The sequence below is a fragment of the Myodes glareolus genome, chromosome X, assembly GCF_982192425.1.
Source record: "Myodes glareolus chromosome X, mMyoGla1.1, whole genome shotgun sequence".
In the NCBI taxonomy this organism is placed as follows: Eukaryota; Metazoa; Chordata; class Mammalia; order Rodentia; family Cricetidae; genus Myodes; species Myodes glareolus.
In genome coordinates, this window is record NC_142053.1 from 132,106,611 (window position 1) to 132,123,579 (window position 16,969).

The 16,969-nt window shown below is 48.1% G+C and overlaps 1 protein-coding gene across 1 annotated transcript; it reads left to right on the forward strand.

The window, feature by feature from the left end:
• Positions 1 to 1,547: 1,547 nt before the first annotated feature.
• Positions 1,548 to 16,623, forward strand: Kcnd1 (potassium voltage-gated channel subfamily D member 1). Its single transcript, XM_048461526.3, has 6 exons — positions 1,548 to 4,280; positions 10,549 to 10,711; positions 10,808 to 10,891; positions 10,979 to 11,077; positions 11,440 to 11,690; positions 14,663 to 16,623. The coding sequence occupies exons 1-6, from the start codon at positions 3,157 to 3,159 to the stop codon at positions 14,898 to 14,900; spliced, it is 1,959 nt and encodes a 652-aa protein (XP_048317483.1). The 5' UTR covers positions 1,548 to 3,156; the 3' UTR covers positions 14,901 to 16,623.
• Positions 16,624 to 16,969: the final 346 nt, after the last annotated feature.

The following is a 16,969-nucleotide window of genomic DNA, read 5'->3' on the forward strand; positions in this document are numbered from 1 at the left end:
ACCTGGTTGCTGACAGACCTCTCAAAGGGAGCAGCAGAACTATCTGCAGATATGGGTGGGAGTGTATTAAATTGAGGGTATAGACGGATGACCAGATGGGAGGATGGATAAGTGCTTAGATGGACTGAGGGATAAATAAGTGGTCGTATGGCTGGAAATTAATGCATAGGTAGACGGATGCATGGCTGGATGAATAAATGAGTAGATGAATCTGTAAGTGGATAGAGTATGGGTAAATGGAGGTACAAATGGACAAATGGATGTCTAGTGGGGTGGACAAATGGATAAATGGGTGAATTAACTGAGTAGATTGATGGATTTATAGATAAGTTGGGAGTAAACTGACAAGGCTAGAGTGGAATTATAGATGCATAAGCGAATGAAAGGGAAGAGTAAGTTGGAGGCATACATGATGGGGGAAGCTGGAGAATGCATAGACACATGGAGGATTGATGCTCAGGAAAAGGTTGGCAAATGGTTAGAAGCTGAGGGGTGGGTAGGTGACTGGCCAGATGGGCACCTATAGGAATGGGTAGGGTCATTGGTTATGTAGGTAAGAGGATGGATGGGTGGAAGAATGGACAGATCAGGAGTACAAAAAGTTAGCAAGTGAGTATCGTGGGTAGGCAGATGGATTGAAAGGCTAGGTAGGCACTCTCATCAGACACTGTTAGTTACTTAAGACCAGGCATCCTACCAGGCCTTACCTGTGCCCACCCCATTCACATTGCTTCAGCTGATGCTCAAAAGGACACTGTCAAGTTGGGATAATTCTGACAACTGAGAAAACAAGTCACCTGGTTAAGGGCACAGCAAGTCTGGCAAAGCTGGGGTTAGAACTCACAGACTTATCCCAGAGGCACTCGGTGCTCTGCGTTTGGATGTGCAGAAGCAGATCCCACCATGGAAAGAGGTGTGGTTTGAGGGCACTGGATACAAACAGATGGGAATTCTGCTCCTTTGCCAAGGGGCCTACGGGTAGGCAGTGGTACCTGGATTGTCCCCATCTTCACTACCTTTGCTCTGCATCATGCATCCTCAAACTGGAAGGTGTATACTGGAGCCCCACAAAGTCTGGTTTAGAAGTTGGGCTCTGACCTATGCCCTCCCCCCAGAGTGGATCTGGAGGCCTGGTCATCCCCACCAGTTCCCCCTCCCCCACCTCTCCCCGCCCTTCCACAGAGCGGGGCAGGGAGGGGACACAGCACTGCATCATTCCCCGTGGCACTCCGCTCTGGGGCCATTAACAGACGCCTCCCCATCGATTGGTTCTGCTAAGTGCTGCTGATTCAGACGGGTGGGGGTGAGGGCCCCTGGGGGCAGTGGGGGTAGGAGCTGGGCAGAAAGAAGGGGGAGTCCAGGAAGTAGGAGGTGGGGAGAACTGGCAAAGTTCCCTGCCACCCCCATTTTCCAGATGACGCGACTGAGGCCCAACCATCTTTGTAAGGAGGCGGAGTCTCCCCAGGGTCTCTCTCAAGCTGTCCTAGGGGAAGGGGCTCTAGGAGCCACGTGGCCCCTCCCTGCCTCTAGCTTCATCTCCCGACAAGCTCCAGAGGGGCGGGGAGAGAAGGCTGGAGGAGGAGGAACTCCGGCAGCTCTGCAGAGGGGGCAGGAGCTCCGGTGTTTGGTACCCCCAGCCCCTACGCTGTTGCTGCTGCTGCAGCAGGGACACAGGTGAGGACAACCCTGTGGGGAGAGGGAGGGGACCATCACTAGCTCTGTCCTTGTCTTTTCCTGGTTCGGTCCCCATGCCCTAGTCCATCCTGGAACAGTCTCTCCAGGGGTCCCATTGGACCTTGTCCTTCCAGAGCCTTCTTCCAAGGACCCAACAGCCTCCTCTCCCTGTCTCCCACCCCGCCCCCGCCTGTGCCACCTTTCCCTCCTAGGCCTGGCTGTGGCTGTTCTTTTCCTCCTCCTCTGCTGCTGCTACTGCTGCCGTTGTTGCTGCTGCTCCCGTTGCTGCTACAGCTCTTGCTGGGTACACACCGCCAGCCCCTCGGGGTGTGGTTTCCTCAGACCTGCCTCCTACGGTGGGACCCAGCCTTCTTCTAGTCTCCCCTACCAGCTTCCTGCAAGGTTCAGCAGCCCCCTCTCCTGGAAGACACACCCAACTTTCTTCCAATACCCCGCCCCCTATCCAACCTATTTTGAGGGAATTCCCTTCCTCTTTGCATAGTCTTTTGCGAGTTTCTTGTGTGCTCAGGGGGCTATACCCAACTTCAGTCCAGCTGAGTATTGACCCTTTGGGATTCCCCAGATCTCCCTTCCCTTCCTCATTCAGAGCTCTTGATATGGACCAGCCTTCCTAAGCCCCCTCCAGGTAACCTCTCTGCTGCATATCTCCTGGCCTCTTAAAAAATAAGCTAGTCCCATATACTACTTTAGCTCTCCCCCTTTCTCAATCCTCTTTAGAGGGCCCTCACCTCTGCCACTTTTCCCGGAACTCCTGGAGATTGTAGACAACATCTTCCAGGCTATTCTTGGCAGCTCTAGTCACTCCCCAGACACTTTTTAGTATCTTTACAACCTGCCGCTGTCTAGCCACCCTTGAGATGCTCCAGTCCCCTTTATTGATCTGCAAGGGGGCTCCAACCCAGGCATCGTTTCCCATCAGTCTTCTGGGCGTGGACAGCCCTTCAGCCTCTTTCAAACATCTCTGGTCCCGTTCTCCAACTCTCTGAATGCCTCTATCTGCCTCCGCTTCAGCTCAACTGAGGGGTTACAGGCCCTCCTTTATTGGGAACTCTTGAGAGTGTGAACAACCCCCACCTCCTATATCTTGGTCCCTCTGAACATCCTCAGACATCTCTCAGGAATGCATTGACTCTAGATTCATCTCAGTCTTTCTAGACCTGAGGATCCTTCTTGGTTCCTCTAGCTCTTTAACCCCTTCTTAGTCCCTTAGAAACCCCCAATACCCCCCAAGCGCCTGTCTGTCTCTCTACTTCCTCCTCCTCCTGGTTCCTCTCTCTCTCTCTCTCTCCACACACATACACACACACACACACACACACACACACACACACACACACACACACACACCAGTTTCCTTGTCTGGGTAGCCCAGGGTCTCTCCAAGCCTCCACCATCCTGGAGCTAGCCACATTCTCCTAAACATCACACCCCCAAGTCTCCGTGGGCCTGGGGAGCTGCAGGATGGCGGCCGGTGTGGCCACATGGCTACCATTTGCAAGGGCTGCAGCAGTGGGCTGGCTGCCCTTAGCCCAGCAGCCCCTGCCCCCTGCACCGGAGGTGAAGGCATCCCGAGGGGATGAGGTACTGGTGGTGAATGTGAGTGGTCGGCGCTTTGAGACCTGGAAAAATACGCTGGATCGCTATCCAGACACATTGCTGGGCAGCTCGGAGAAGGAATTCTTCTATGATGCTGAATCAGGCGAGTACTTCTTTGATCGTGACCCAGACATGTTCCGGCACGTGCTGAACTTCTACCGCACAGGCCGGCTGCACTGCCCCAGGCAGGAGTGCATCCAGGCCTTTGATGAGGAGCTGGCCTTCTATGGCTTGGTACCAGAGCTTGTGGGCGACTGCTGTCTTGAAGAGTACAGGGACCGCAAGAAGGAAAATGCAGAGCGCTTGGCAGAAGACGAGGAAGCTGAGCAGGCCGGGGAAGGTCCAGCTCTTCCAGCAGACAGCTCCCTGAGACAGCGACTCTGGAGGGCTTTCGAAAACCCACACACGAGCACTGCAGCACTCGTTTTCTACTATGTCACTGGTTTCTTCATAGCCGTGTCGGTCATCGCCAATGTAGTGGAGACCATCCCATGCCGTGGCCCTGCCCGGCGACCCACGAGAGAGCAACCCTGTGGTGATCGCTTCCCGACGGCCTTTTTCTGTATGGACACAGCCTGCGTGCTCATATTCACCGGGGAATACCTTCTGCGGCTCTTTGCGGCCCCCAGCCGTTGCCGCTTCCTGCGCAGTGTGATGAGCCTCATCGATGTGGTAGCCATCCTGCCCTACTACATTGGGCTTTTTGTGCCCAAGAATAATGATGATGTCTCTGGTGCCTTTGTCACCCTACGCGTGTTCAGGGTTTTCAGAATCTTCAAGTTCTCCAGACATTCTCAGGGCTTGCGGATTCTGGGCTACACCCTCAAGAGCTGTGCCTCTGAGTTGGGCTTTCTCCTCTTTTCCCTCACCATGGCCATCATCATCTTTGCCACTGTCATGTTCTATGCTGAGAAGGGCACTAGCAAGACCAACTTCACAAGCATCCCTGCTGCCTTCTGGTATACCATTGTTACCATGACCACACTTGGGTAAGTGTAGACCTTGAGCTGGGAGCTGGGTATCCAACCACCAGACACACATACCCTTTCTGCAACATTAAAAGGTTAGAACATACCTGTAAGGTAATGGATATCAAACCCAGAGCCTCACATGGAGGCTTCACACATACAAAATATGTGCTGTGCCTCTGCCTGCCACCCCACTTTTGAGACAAGGTTGTTGTGCTATGTATAGACCAGGCTAGGTTCAAACACATTACCTTCCTGCCTCCACTTCCCCATGGTTGGGGATTACAGGTGTATACATACCAGCATGCTTGGCTCCTTTATCTACTTTTGAGCTCCAGTTTACTAATCTATAAAAATTCAAAAAGCTGGGACTGGAGAAATGGCTCAGCAGTTAAGAGTACATACTTCTTTTGCAGAGGACCCAAGTTTGGTTCTTAGCACCCATGCTGGATGGCTCACAACGACCTGTTATTTAAAATTGAGGGTATCTGATACCTCTGGCCATCCAGGCATCTGTACAGTTGTGCACATGTCTGCACACAGATGCACACATATATGTAATTAAAAATAATAAAATAATAATCATTTGTTTTTTTAGTTTTTTAAAAATATTTCTTATGGTTTATTTAACTTTATTTTATGTGCATTGGTATGAAGGTGTCAAATCCCCTGGAACTGGATTTTCAGATAGTTGTAAGCTGCCATGTGGGTGCTGGGAATTGAACCTTGGTCCTCTGGAAGAGCAGTCAGTGCTCTTAACCGCTGAGCCATCTCTCCAGCCCGTTTTTTAGTTTTTTGAGACAGAATTTCGCTATGCAACCTTGGCTGGCCTGGGACTTGCTATGCAGATCAAGCTGGGCTTGAACTCATAGAAATCTGCCCACCTCTGCCTCCAAAGTGCTGGGATTAAAGGTATGTATCACTGTGCCTAGCAAAATAAACCTCTTAAAATAAATTTTAGGGGGTTGTGGAGATGGCTCACTGGTTAAGAGCACTTGCTGCTCTTTCAGAGGACCCAAGTTTGGTTCCCAGCATCCACGTGGCAACTAACAACCATCTGCAATTCCAATTCCAGAGGGTTCTTTAAACTAACAGCCCAGCCAAGATGTACCCAGTCCTAAAGCCAATGAGGGGATTTCTGTGGCTTTGTGGCTGCTTCTAAAGGTAGTTCTTTTTTTTCGGTTTCTCTCTCTCTCTCTCTCTCTCTCTCTCTCTCTCTCTCTCTCTTTATTTCTTTGTTTTTTGAGACAGGGTTTCTCTGTGTAACAGTTTTGGCTGTCCTTGAACTCACTTTGTAGACCAGGCTGGCTTCAAATTCAGAGATCCATCTGCTTCTGCTTCCTGAGTGCTGGGATTGAAGGTGTGTGTGCGCCACCACTGCCAGGCTTCTAAAGGTAGTTCTAACTAAATCTCTATCATTCTAATAAAATTCAAGATTCAAAGGCTAGGGTGAAAACCTGCCAGCTCAGAGAATTAGAGTAGCAGCTGGCTAACTTTGTCTCTTTGCTGGTGTCCTAGAAGCCAATCCCTTCCACACCACCCCAACTAAAAAACACACACACACTAAGTTCCTTCTTGCTACTTCCTGTCAACTTCTTACTAACCCTGCCTCTCTGAACCTAGGTTAATTTTATTTAATTAACGCGAATACAACACATCTTTACATAGTTAACAGATGCAGGATGAACAAATTTAACATCTTTTCCTGGCTAAACAAATATTCTGCAACAGTACACAAATTTACATGCAGGCAAAACACTCAAAAATGAAAAGCAAAAATATATCAATATTAATAAAGTAAAATTTAGCTTGGTTAGTGGGACACACCTTTAATCACACCACCTCAGTAGAGACAGGCTGATCTCTGTAAATTCAAGGGCAGCCTGGTCTACATATCAGTTCCAGAACAGCCAAGGCTACACAATGAGATCCTATCTAAAAAAATTTAGAGAAGTCAAGTGTGGTGGCGCAGTCCTTTAATCCCAGCATTTAGGATGCAGAGGCAGGTGGATCTCTGTAAATTTGAGGCCAGCCTAGATTACATAGCAAGTTCCAACCCAATGAGGCTACATAGCATTACCCTATCTTTAAAGTTCAGCTCTAAACAGATCTTGATTTTTTTCAGGTTAGGCTTCAAAAATTGTCTATGTTGCTCTCATTTCTCCTCACACTTTCTCAGGGTTCTAGCTTCCTTCTCTTTTCTTTGAAATGCTGTGTAGCCCAGGCTTGCCTGGGTTCACTGTATAGTCCGACCTGGCCTCAGACTCAAAGCCTCCTAACTACTGGGATTATAGGCATGAGCCGCCGTGTTAGGCTTATTGGTTTCCCTCTTTGTAAAGTGAGAAATGAGTACCTTAAGAGGATTCAGTGATACCACGTGAGTTCTCTGAATACTTCCGGTACAGGATATCTAGGTGCATGGCTTCTTGTCACTAACTTTTTCCATTCTGAATATTCATGCCATGTTTCTCAACCTTCTAAAACTGTCTGCTATATGACTGTATGGATACAGCCGCTGGGAGTTCGTGATTCCTTGATGTTTTCCAGAAGATATTTTCAGCATTACTTTTTAAAAAAAGATTTGTTTGTTTATTTATTTATTTACTCACTTACTTATTTATTTTGTTTACAGTATTCTGTCTGCATGTGTGCCTGCAGGCCAGAAGAGGACACCAGATTTCTTTACAGATGGTTGTGAGCCACCAGGTGGTTGTTGGGAATTGAACTCAGTACCTCTGGAAGAACAATCAGTGTTCTTACCCTCTGAGCCATCTCTCCAGCCCTCAGCATTACTTTTATATTGAGATAGATTCTTACCAAGTAGGTCAAGCTGGTCTTGAACTCACCATCCATTTGCCTTTGCTTCCTGAGTGCTGGGACTCCAGGTCTATGGCACCCAGCTGACTATATCAGTATTATTTTGGTTTTGTGAGACAGGGTTTCTCTGTGTAGCAGTCTGGGCTGTCCTGGAACCCACTCTGTAAATCAGACTGGCCTCAAACTCACAGAGATCCACCTGCCTCTGCCTCCCAAGTGCTGGGATGAGTGTTATTTTTTACTGCCAATCCCTGAGAGGAAACAGTTGAGATAGATACAACAAATGGAATTGCCAAACTCGTGATGTTTAGGTTGTTTGTGGAGGGACATTACTGGGGCTTGAACCTAAGAAAGACCTCACCACAGTAACCATAGGCTCTACCCCGGCTCTCATAGTGTTTTGTTTTGTGGCAGACTCTCAGTTTGTACACCCAGGCTGGTTTCAGATTTACAATGATCCTATTCCTGCCTCTGTCTCCCAAATGCTGGGATTCTAGGCTTGTGTCACAAATCACAGCTTCCTCTCTCTCTTTAACTCTATGTGTGTGTGCGCGCACGTGTGTGCTTTGAGCATATACATGTAAGAACATGCATATGAAGGTTAGAGGACAACTTTGTAGTCTCTCCTTCCACCTTTACCTGGAGTACAGGAAATTTGTTTTCTGTTTTTATTTTTCAAGACAGGATTTCTCTGTGTATCCCTGGCTGTCCTGGAACTCTGTAGACCAGGCTGGCCTTGAGCTCAGAGATCCACCTGCCTCTGACTCCTGAGTGCTGGAATTAAAGGTGTGCACCACCACACTCTGCTACCTTTTAAACAACGTTTTATTTATTTCTCGAGACAGGGTTTCTCTGTGTAGCCCTGGCTGTCTGGAACTCACTCTGTAGATCGGGGTGGCTTTGAACTCACAGAGATCTGCCTGGCTGCCACCTTTATTTTTTTGAGACAGATCTCTCATTAAACCGGAAGCTCATCCATTCATCTAGACTAGCTGAGCAGTGTCATGCCTATCTCTGCCCTCCAGGGCTGGGATTATAGGCACACATCCTGATCCAACTTTTACCATGGGTTCTGGAGATCTGAACTCAGGTTCTCATGCTTGCATGTACAACAGGTATTTACCAACTGAGGCATCTCCCCCGCCTCCGTCCAATGCTTTTCAGACACTATGTAGGGCAGATGCTGTGATTCTTCTCTAAATTCCCATCTCTAGGATTAGGTAGACTGTTGTCATTCAATGAATGGTTGGATTTGTCCAGTGCCCAATAGAAGTACAAAAGTTTCTAAGAAGTACAGATTAATTCTGCTTGGGAGTTCATGATTGGATTAAATCAATAAATATTGAGTACGAAGAACGAGTTAGCAGTAGGTATCTTGCTGTCTTTTGCTATATATTGTCCTCAGAACAATTGTGACCGTAGGTGTTCCTGTCATACATAAGTGAGACATAGTCTGAGATGACTATCACACAGCTAGAAATGGCCAAGTTAGAGAGGCTCTGGGCACAGTCCTGAATCTCAGAACAAATAAAAAAGTCTGGAGATGTCGCTTAATTCATACAGTGCTTGCTTGGTACCTCTAAAGCTCTAGGTTGAATCTCCAGCACTCTAGAAATTGAGGATTACAGGTGCCTGTACTCCCAGTACACAGTGGGAGGTGGAAGCAAGAGGATCAGAAGATGAAGGTCATCCTCAGATACGTAGTAAGTTTGAGGTCTGCCTGGAATACATGAGGCCCTGTTTGAAGATTGCAGAGGCTGAATTTCTCAAAGGGGTTTCAATTGGTCTTGTGGTTAGAAAAAAACGTGTGCTGTATGTTCCTGGGCAAATCAAGTATGGCGCCTCTCTGAGCTGTTCTCCTCCTTGGAAAAACAAGCCAGAAGTTGGTTCTGCTCTTGTTCCATGGGAGAGTGATGGCTTGGAGGAAGGCAGGGTAGTTTTGAGGCTCCCTGTCTTTCTTTTTTAAAAATAATTTATTTAACTTTATTTTATGTGCATTGGTGTGAAGGTGTCTGGTCCCCTGGAACTGGAGTTACAGCTGTGAGCTGCCAGGTGGTGCTGGGCACTGAACCTGGGTCCTCTGGAAGAGCAGCCAGTGCTCTTATCCTCTGAGCCATCTCTCCAACCCCTAAAATAACACACTTCTTTCTTTTTTTCTCAAGAGATAGGGTTTCTCTATGTAGCCCTGGCTGTCCTGGAACTCTTGGAACTTGCTCTGTAGATCAGGCTAGCCGCAAACTCAGACATCTGCCTGCTTCTGCCTCCTGAGAGCTGGGATTAAAGGTGTGCACCACTACCACTTGGAGGCTCCCTATCTTTCATAGGAAGACACTTTCCAGGCTTCTTCTGGGGGATATTTGAAGGGGTCCTTCCTAAAAAATGTAGAGAAGCAAGTAAAACCAACAGACTCTAGGATACAGAGCCTCTCCTCTGAACTGGAGTGGCGGGACTCTCTAACTACTAAGCCATTTCTCTAGCCTCCAGGATCCTATATTTGTTCCTTGTTTTCCCTTCTGCTAGTGTTAGGAGATATCCAGATGACAATGATGCCGAGTGCATGGCTTAGATGAGGGCAGCAGACGGCAGAAACTGAAGGCGGCCGCATTTCTCATTTGACCGCTACTGCTGGGGACCAGAGAGGTTGTTCTTCACATTTTGAATTGTTTGGTTTTTGAGATGGGGTTTCTCTGTGTAGCCTTGGCTGTCCTGGAACTCACTCTGTAGACCAGGTGGGGGTCTCAAACTCAGAGATCACCTGCCTGTACCACCACTGCCTGTCCATTCTTCGCATTTTGAAGATTTATTTTTTATTGGTTTTAAATTATGTGTGTACTATGTGTCTGTGTGTGGGTATGTGCATGTGAGTGCAGGTTTCCCTGGCGTCCAGAAGAGGGCGTTGGATCCTCTGGTGCTGGAGTCACTGGTAGTTGTGAGCTGATAGACATGGCTGCTGGACTTGGGTCCTCTACAAGGCCTAACCACTAAGCTATTTCTCTAGACCACATTCTCCAGATTTTTCAGTGCAAGGAACTGAAGCTGGGGCTAGGGAAATGGCTCACAACTTGCTGCTCACGACCATCCTTAGCTCCAGTTCCAGGATCTGACACTGTCTTCTGGATGCATGTGGTGCACATCCTTCCATGTAGTCAAACACTTGCACAAAAAATAAAACTTCAAGAGAGCTGGGCAGTGATGGCATACCCCTTTAATCCCAAGGCAGAGGCAGACAGATCTCTGAGTTCAAGGCCAGCCTAGTCTACAGAGCTAGTTCCAGGACAGCCAGGGCTACACAGAGGAACACTCTCCAAAACCAAACCAAAACAAAACAACAAAACTTAAAAAGAACGAAAGAAACTGAAGCTCAGAGAGTCCGTGTGTTTGGCCAAGTTTGCAGAGCACATCAGGAGTGGGTGGGTGGAATTGGAGATTATTGAACACCTCTTCAACTTTGGCCTGCTTCTGTCTTTTCCAGGTATGGAGACATGGTGCCTAGCACCATTGCTGGCAAAATTTTTGGGTCCATCTGCTCACTTAGTGGTGTCTTGGTCATTGCCTTGCCTGTACCAGTCATTGTGTCCAACTTTAGCCGCATCTACCACCAGAACCAGCGCGCTGACAAGCGCCGAGCACAGCAGGTAACTTTATCGCCATTCAGAGCACGGTCGTTCCTTACACCCTAAACCCATCTGCCCCTGGCCTCATGTGTCTAATCTTTTGTCTCCTCTCTGTAGAAAGTACGCCTGGCAAGAATCCGGTTGGCAAAGAGCGGCACCACCAATGCCTTCCTGCAGTATAAGCAAAATGGGGGCCTTGAGGTGGGGAGGTGCATTTATCGGGGTTAGGGGTGAGCAGGGTTGTGAGGGGAAGGTGCTCACTGCCTGTTTCTGCTCTGTCTCTTCCAGGACAGTGGCAGCGGGGATGGACAGGCACTGTGCGTTCGGAGCCGTTCTGCTTTTGAACAGCAGCATCACCATTTGCTGCACTGTCTAGAGAAGACTACGGTGAGGCCAAACAAGATGTCACCTGGCAGGAGGGAGGTCTTTCTGGACACCGAGTTGGTTCCCTCACTGAGATGAAAGCCTTACCATGTAGTTGTGAAGATCACATGGTGCTCCCTTTAAGAGACCGAGTCTTGTGGCAGACGCAGGTGATCTCAGTGAGTTCTAGGCCAGCCTGATCTACATAGTGAATTCTAGGCCAGCCAAGGCTACATAGGCTGCACCTTGTCTCAAAAAAGAGGCTTCTAGGATGGGCAAGGAAAGAAAAGGGAGAGTGAGTGACTTTCTCTAAGCAAAGGTCTGGGAGTTGTATCGGTTTCCATGGCATGGGCTACCCTGTGATCCTGCTTACCTTCTGCCCACAGTGTCATGAGTTCACAGATGAGCTGACCTTCAGTGAGGCCCTTGGAGCTGTCTCCCTGGGTGGTCGCACCAGCCGTAGTACCTCAGTGTCTTCCCAGCCAATGGGGCCTGGCAGCCTGTTATCATCTTGCTGCCCTAGAAGGGTCAAGCGTCGAGCCATCCGTCTTGCCAACTCCACTGCCTCCGTCAGCCGTGGCAGCATGCAGGAGCTAGACACACTAGCAGGGCTTCGGAGGAGCCCCGCCCCTCAGAGGTAAGTGCCTGGCTCACCTGTTTGTCCACCATTAGAAAGTGCAGAATTTGGGCCATGGGGTTGAGATTTCATGACTGTAGGCCTAGCAAGTCATTCCCAAACCCAAATTCCTCTGGGCAAGGATCTTTAGTTTGTCTTGAAAACCCCTCATTTTTCAAAATTTTAAGACAGGGTCTTGCTTTGTGTATATAGGTCAAGTTGACCTTCAGCTCGTGCTAATTCAGCCCCAGCCAACAGGTGCTAGACTCATACTTGAATATCACTGCACTTTGCTCTTCATTCTTTTCAATACTCACTGAGTAATAGTAGTGGCATATATAGTCTATGGCCGACTAGTCATTCAGGAAGCTAAGGCAAGAGGATCTCTTGAGCTGGGGATGTCGCTCAATGATAAACATTTGCCTAGTATGAAGAAAGCCTTAGGTTCCACCCAATACACACACACACACACACACGACCTTTGGAAGTGAATCCTTGTGTCCTGAAACTTACATTCTAATAGGAAAAAACACTTAACAAACAAATTTACAGATGACATACTGGATTAAACATTTGAAAGTAGCAAGCTGAAAAATAAATCAGGAACAGTGACCAGAGACTACTGAGCAGAGGATGATACAGGGGTTACTTTTAGATTTATTTTTAATTCTGTGTCTGTGTGTGGGTATGTGCATGTGATTGTAGATGCCCCGTGGAAGCCCCAGGCTTTAGATCCCAAATAGTTAAAGTTATAGAAGGTTATGAACTGCTTGATGTGAGTGCTAGGAACCAAACTTGGGTACTTTGGAAGAGCAGTACTCAGCCACTGAGCCATCTCTCTAGCTGTGGGCAATCTTTCGTCAAGATCGCAGGTCAGCTCTGTCCCAACAGCCAGCTTCCAAATAACCACGCAGAGACTCATCATTAATTATAAATGCTCAGCCAAGAGCTTAGGCTTGTTACTAATTAGCTCTTACAACTTAGATTAGCCCATATTTCTTATCTACACTCTGTCACATGGTGGTACCTTTTTCTGCAAGGTATGTTCATCTTTCTTCTCTGAGTCTCCTCACAATGCTCCAGACTCCGCTCTTCTTCTGCCCAGCTTCCTCTCAACCTGGCTCCCTCACCTAACCCCTTTTTGCCTAGCTACCGGCCATTCAATCATTTATTAGAGCAATGAAAGCAACAGATATTCACAGTGTACAAAGATTGTTCCACAGCAAGCGGCCTCATTGTTTTCAGGTTGGGCATAGTGGTGCACACAGGAGGCAGAGGCAACCTAATCTCTGTGAATTCAAGGCCAGCCTCGTCAGCATAGTGAGTTCCAGGCTAGTCAGGGCTACATAGTGAGAAGTGTCTCAAAAACTAAACTAAGAATGATCTTTTTTAGTACTGGGAATGAAACCTGGGGTTTCACAAATGTTAGTTAAATATTCTACCACTCAGCCATGTGCAGTTTGAGTAGTATGGTCACAAAAAGCTTTTTTTTGGGCGGGGGGGGTCGAGACAGGGTTTCTCTGTAGCTTTGGAACCTGTCCTGGAACTAGCTCTTGTAGACCAGGCTGGCCTCGAACTCACAGAGATCTGCTTGCCTCTGCCTCCTGAGTGCTGGGATTAGAGGTGTGTGCCCCCACCGCCCGGCTACAAAAAGCTATTTGGGGGCTGAAAAGATGGCTTAGTGGTTAAGAGCAGTGGTTGTTCTTGAAGAGGACCTGAGTTTGGTTTCCTAGAACTCATATATTGTGGTTCACAACTACCTCTCCCTCCAGTTTTAGGGGATTTGATGCCTTCTTCTGACCTCCATAGACCCCAGGCATGCTTGTGGTACATAAACACACATGCAGACAAATCACTTATGCACATAAAGCAAAACAAAGTAATCTAAAAGAAAATATTCTTTTAAAGAAAAGAAAACTTTTCTGAACTGGCGTCCGAGTCCAGGTCTAAAGAAGGCAAGGGAGGAAGCCATACATGTAACTAGAGGAAGCGCTTTCCAGGCAGTGTCCCACTCTGCAAGTGCCATGGAGCCTCTGTACATCAGAGGTCTGGCAAGGAAACAACTCTGGGCAGAGTGGAAAGTCGGGGACAGGCAAGAAGGCAGACAGTCAGAAAGGAATGAGGTCTCAGTTTTATAGATCCTAGTGTAGACATTTTAACTTTTTGTTTGTTCTGTTTGGTTTTGAAGTAGGGTCTCACTATGTATGCAGCCTAAACTAGCCTCAAGCTCAGGGTCTGCCTGCCTTAGCCTCTTGAGTGCCAGAATTACTGGTGTGTGTCAATATTACCTATTCCTATTATAGATCCTTGCAATAGTTTTGGCATTGTTAAGGGAAACAATAGAGGGACTAGGGAGATGGCTCTGCTTAAAAGTACTTATTGAGCCAGGCGGTGGTGGTGCACACCTTTAATCCCAGCACTTGGGAGGCAGAGGCAGGTGGGTCTCTGTGAGTTCGAGTCCAGCCTGGTCTACAGAGTTCCAGGACAGACTCCAAAGCTACAGAGAAACCCTGTCTCAAAAACAAAAAACAACAACAACAAAAGAGTACTTATTGCTTTTGTAGAGAATCTGGGTTCAGTTCATAGTAGCACTCACATGGTGGTGGCTCATAACCACTTCTAACTCCAGCTTCAGTGATTCGATGCATGTGGTACTCAGACAAACATGGCAAAGATCTGGATTTACTCCCCAACATCACACAAAATGTGTGTGCATGCGTGCGTGCGTGTGTGTGTGTGTGTGTGTGTGTGTGTACGTGTACGTGTACCCTATGTCCAGGTACTTTTTTCAGTGTGGTAAAATGTGATCACAATTTGAACCTAAGACCAGTTGACTGCAGAGTGAACCCCCTTTACCATAATTGAGGATGCAGGAAGAATTTATAGCACAGTGCAAGGGACCAAGTAGGTGCTTCATTAATGTGACTATTGGTGTGGCAATTATCAAGATGACTTTTAAAGAGTTATTCCATCTTCCCCACCCCTGTTCACAGTCGCTCAAGCCTCAATGCCAAGCCTCATGACAGCCTTGACCTGAACTGTGATAGCCGGGACTTCGTGGCTGCCATCATCAGTATCCCCACCCCTCCTGCCAACACACCAGATGAGAGTCAACCTTCCTCCCCTGGTGGTGGTGGTGGCAGTGGTGGCAGAAGCAACACTACCCTCAGGAACTCCAGCTTGGGTACCCCCTGCCTCCTTCCTGAGACTGTGAAGATCTCTTCCCTGTGAGGGATGGGTCTGCCCACTCAGAGGGCCTCTTAATTTTTGGGAACTCCTTTCCAAAGCCATATTTGGGAGAGGCAAAGAGGGGCAGACCTGGGGACCCCTTATGCTCCCTGCCAAGAACTATGCAATGGAGTTTCATGGAATGGCCCATCTGGTGGGGAAGTAACTAGGGCATGGGTAACAATTTTCCTAACGGGGGCTGAAGCACTGGGACTCCATAGGTCCTGGCCTCCTTGCCTCAGCATGCTGGGAGTGGCCTCTCTCTCCTAAGCTGGCCTCTTGCATGCTCCTCCCTTGGGCCCTCAGAGGCAGGTTAAAGTGTTCTGTAGTCTAACATTTGAGGTCTGGCCTGACAAGAAGAGTTGAGAGTTCCTCTTCTCTTTGGCTATGCTGTGCAAGTTCGAGGGTTCATAGAAGAGAACCCTCAACTCTAATTTAGCCTATAGTGGGCAAGATCTTTGCCCTTCACCAGGCCCAGCACTTTCCAGATTTGGAAGTTTGGAATACAGCTGTGGGCTGGCTTAATGGGCTGTGGCCTCTGTAGTGACCCACTGCCCCCAAGCTTTGCCTGAGGGGTCAGGCTGCTTCTCCTAACACAGAGATAGCACAAACACCACCACCCCCTTCCCCGGCTGCTGGAAATGAGTTCCTGCCACCTGTCCTCTGCTGGGCCTCCAGCAAATTCTAGCAATAGCAGCTGCTGCCGTAACCATATGCAAAGCCTCAGACCAATTTGCTGCAGCATATACATCTGCCCCGATCAGATGGGCCATATCTAACTACTTTCTTCTCTGGTGTTTTTCTTCTTGGGTTGGTCTGGAGTCTGGACATGCTGAGATAAGAGTCTGGCACCCAGCTAGAGCAAGGCTGGGTTTTGAGATCATGGGCTGACTCTTTCGTCTTGGGCGGGAGTCCAGAAGTGTTGTAGGCAGAAGCCTGGGTTGTTTCAGAACCCTGGGAGGGATAGAAGAGACTTTTCGATTGCCTCCCCCACCCCGTAATTTCCACATAGTCTTCTCCTCTCTCTTGGGTCACCTGCTGGATCTGTGCTCAGACTGAAATCTCACATCATCTCAGGTTCCCTGTCTCCCAGCTCTTTCCCCCCCGTGAAGCTGGCAGCTGACAAAGATGAAGTCTTCATCAATCAATAAAACTTAAGAGGAGAGATGTGGATTGAGCATCTGCTGACTCTGGATTGACTTTGAGGGCTTGGCTGAGGGGTTAAGGACACTCTGGTCTCAATTTCTTTCAACAGTGAAAGGGCTGGTGTGGGTAGAGGTATGGGATATGGGAGGCAGATGGCTAGTGATGTATTCTTGAAGATGAGGATCATGGAGAAATGAAAGAGGGCGGTAGGAAGAGTTGGCCTCTGGAGGCAGTAAAGCAGGCCAAAGGGTACTAAGACTGATGTATCTTGGAATTTTTTTCCAAGACAGGATTTCTCTGTATAGACCTGACTGTTCTGGAACTAGCTCTGTAGTTCAGGCTGACCTTGAACTCAAGAGATCTGCCTGCCTCTGTCTCATGAATGCTGGGATCAAAGGCATGTGTCACCATGCCCAGTGGTGTACCATGGATATGAATCTGTCCAAGTCCTTCATTCACAGATGGAGAAGCCAAGATCCAGAGCAACATTGTTGTTACTTAGAGGAGTAACAAGCTTATGCTTTCTGATAGCAAAAACCTACAATTTAACCCTAATAAAATTATTTCTGAGTTTGTTATATCCTCCTTTGTCATGGATGTCCCCTGCATTCACTCCTGGATGCTGGCCACGCCAGGCTAGTATGTGACTGAGCTCTGTAGAGCACTGCGAAGACAAATAGTGGATTCAGACTGCCATGTTTCAGGCCTTGGGTGAGAGGATCGCCTTTTGTGTCAGGTTGCTAATTTGAAATAGATAATATTTTTGTTTGTTTTAGTTTTAGTTTTTTGAGACAGGGTTTCCCTGTGTAGCTTTGGAGCCTGCTCTGGAATTTGCTCTGTAGACCAGGTTGGTCTTGAACTCACAAAGATCCACCTGCCTCTACATCCCAAGTGCTGGGATTAAAGGCGTGTGCCACCACTGCCTG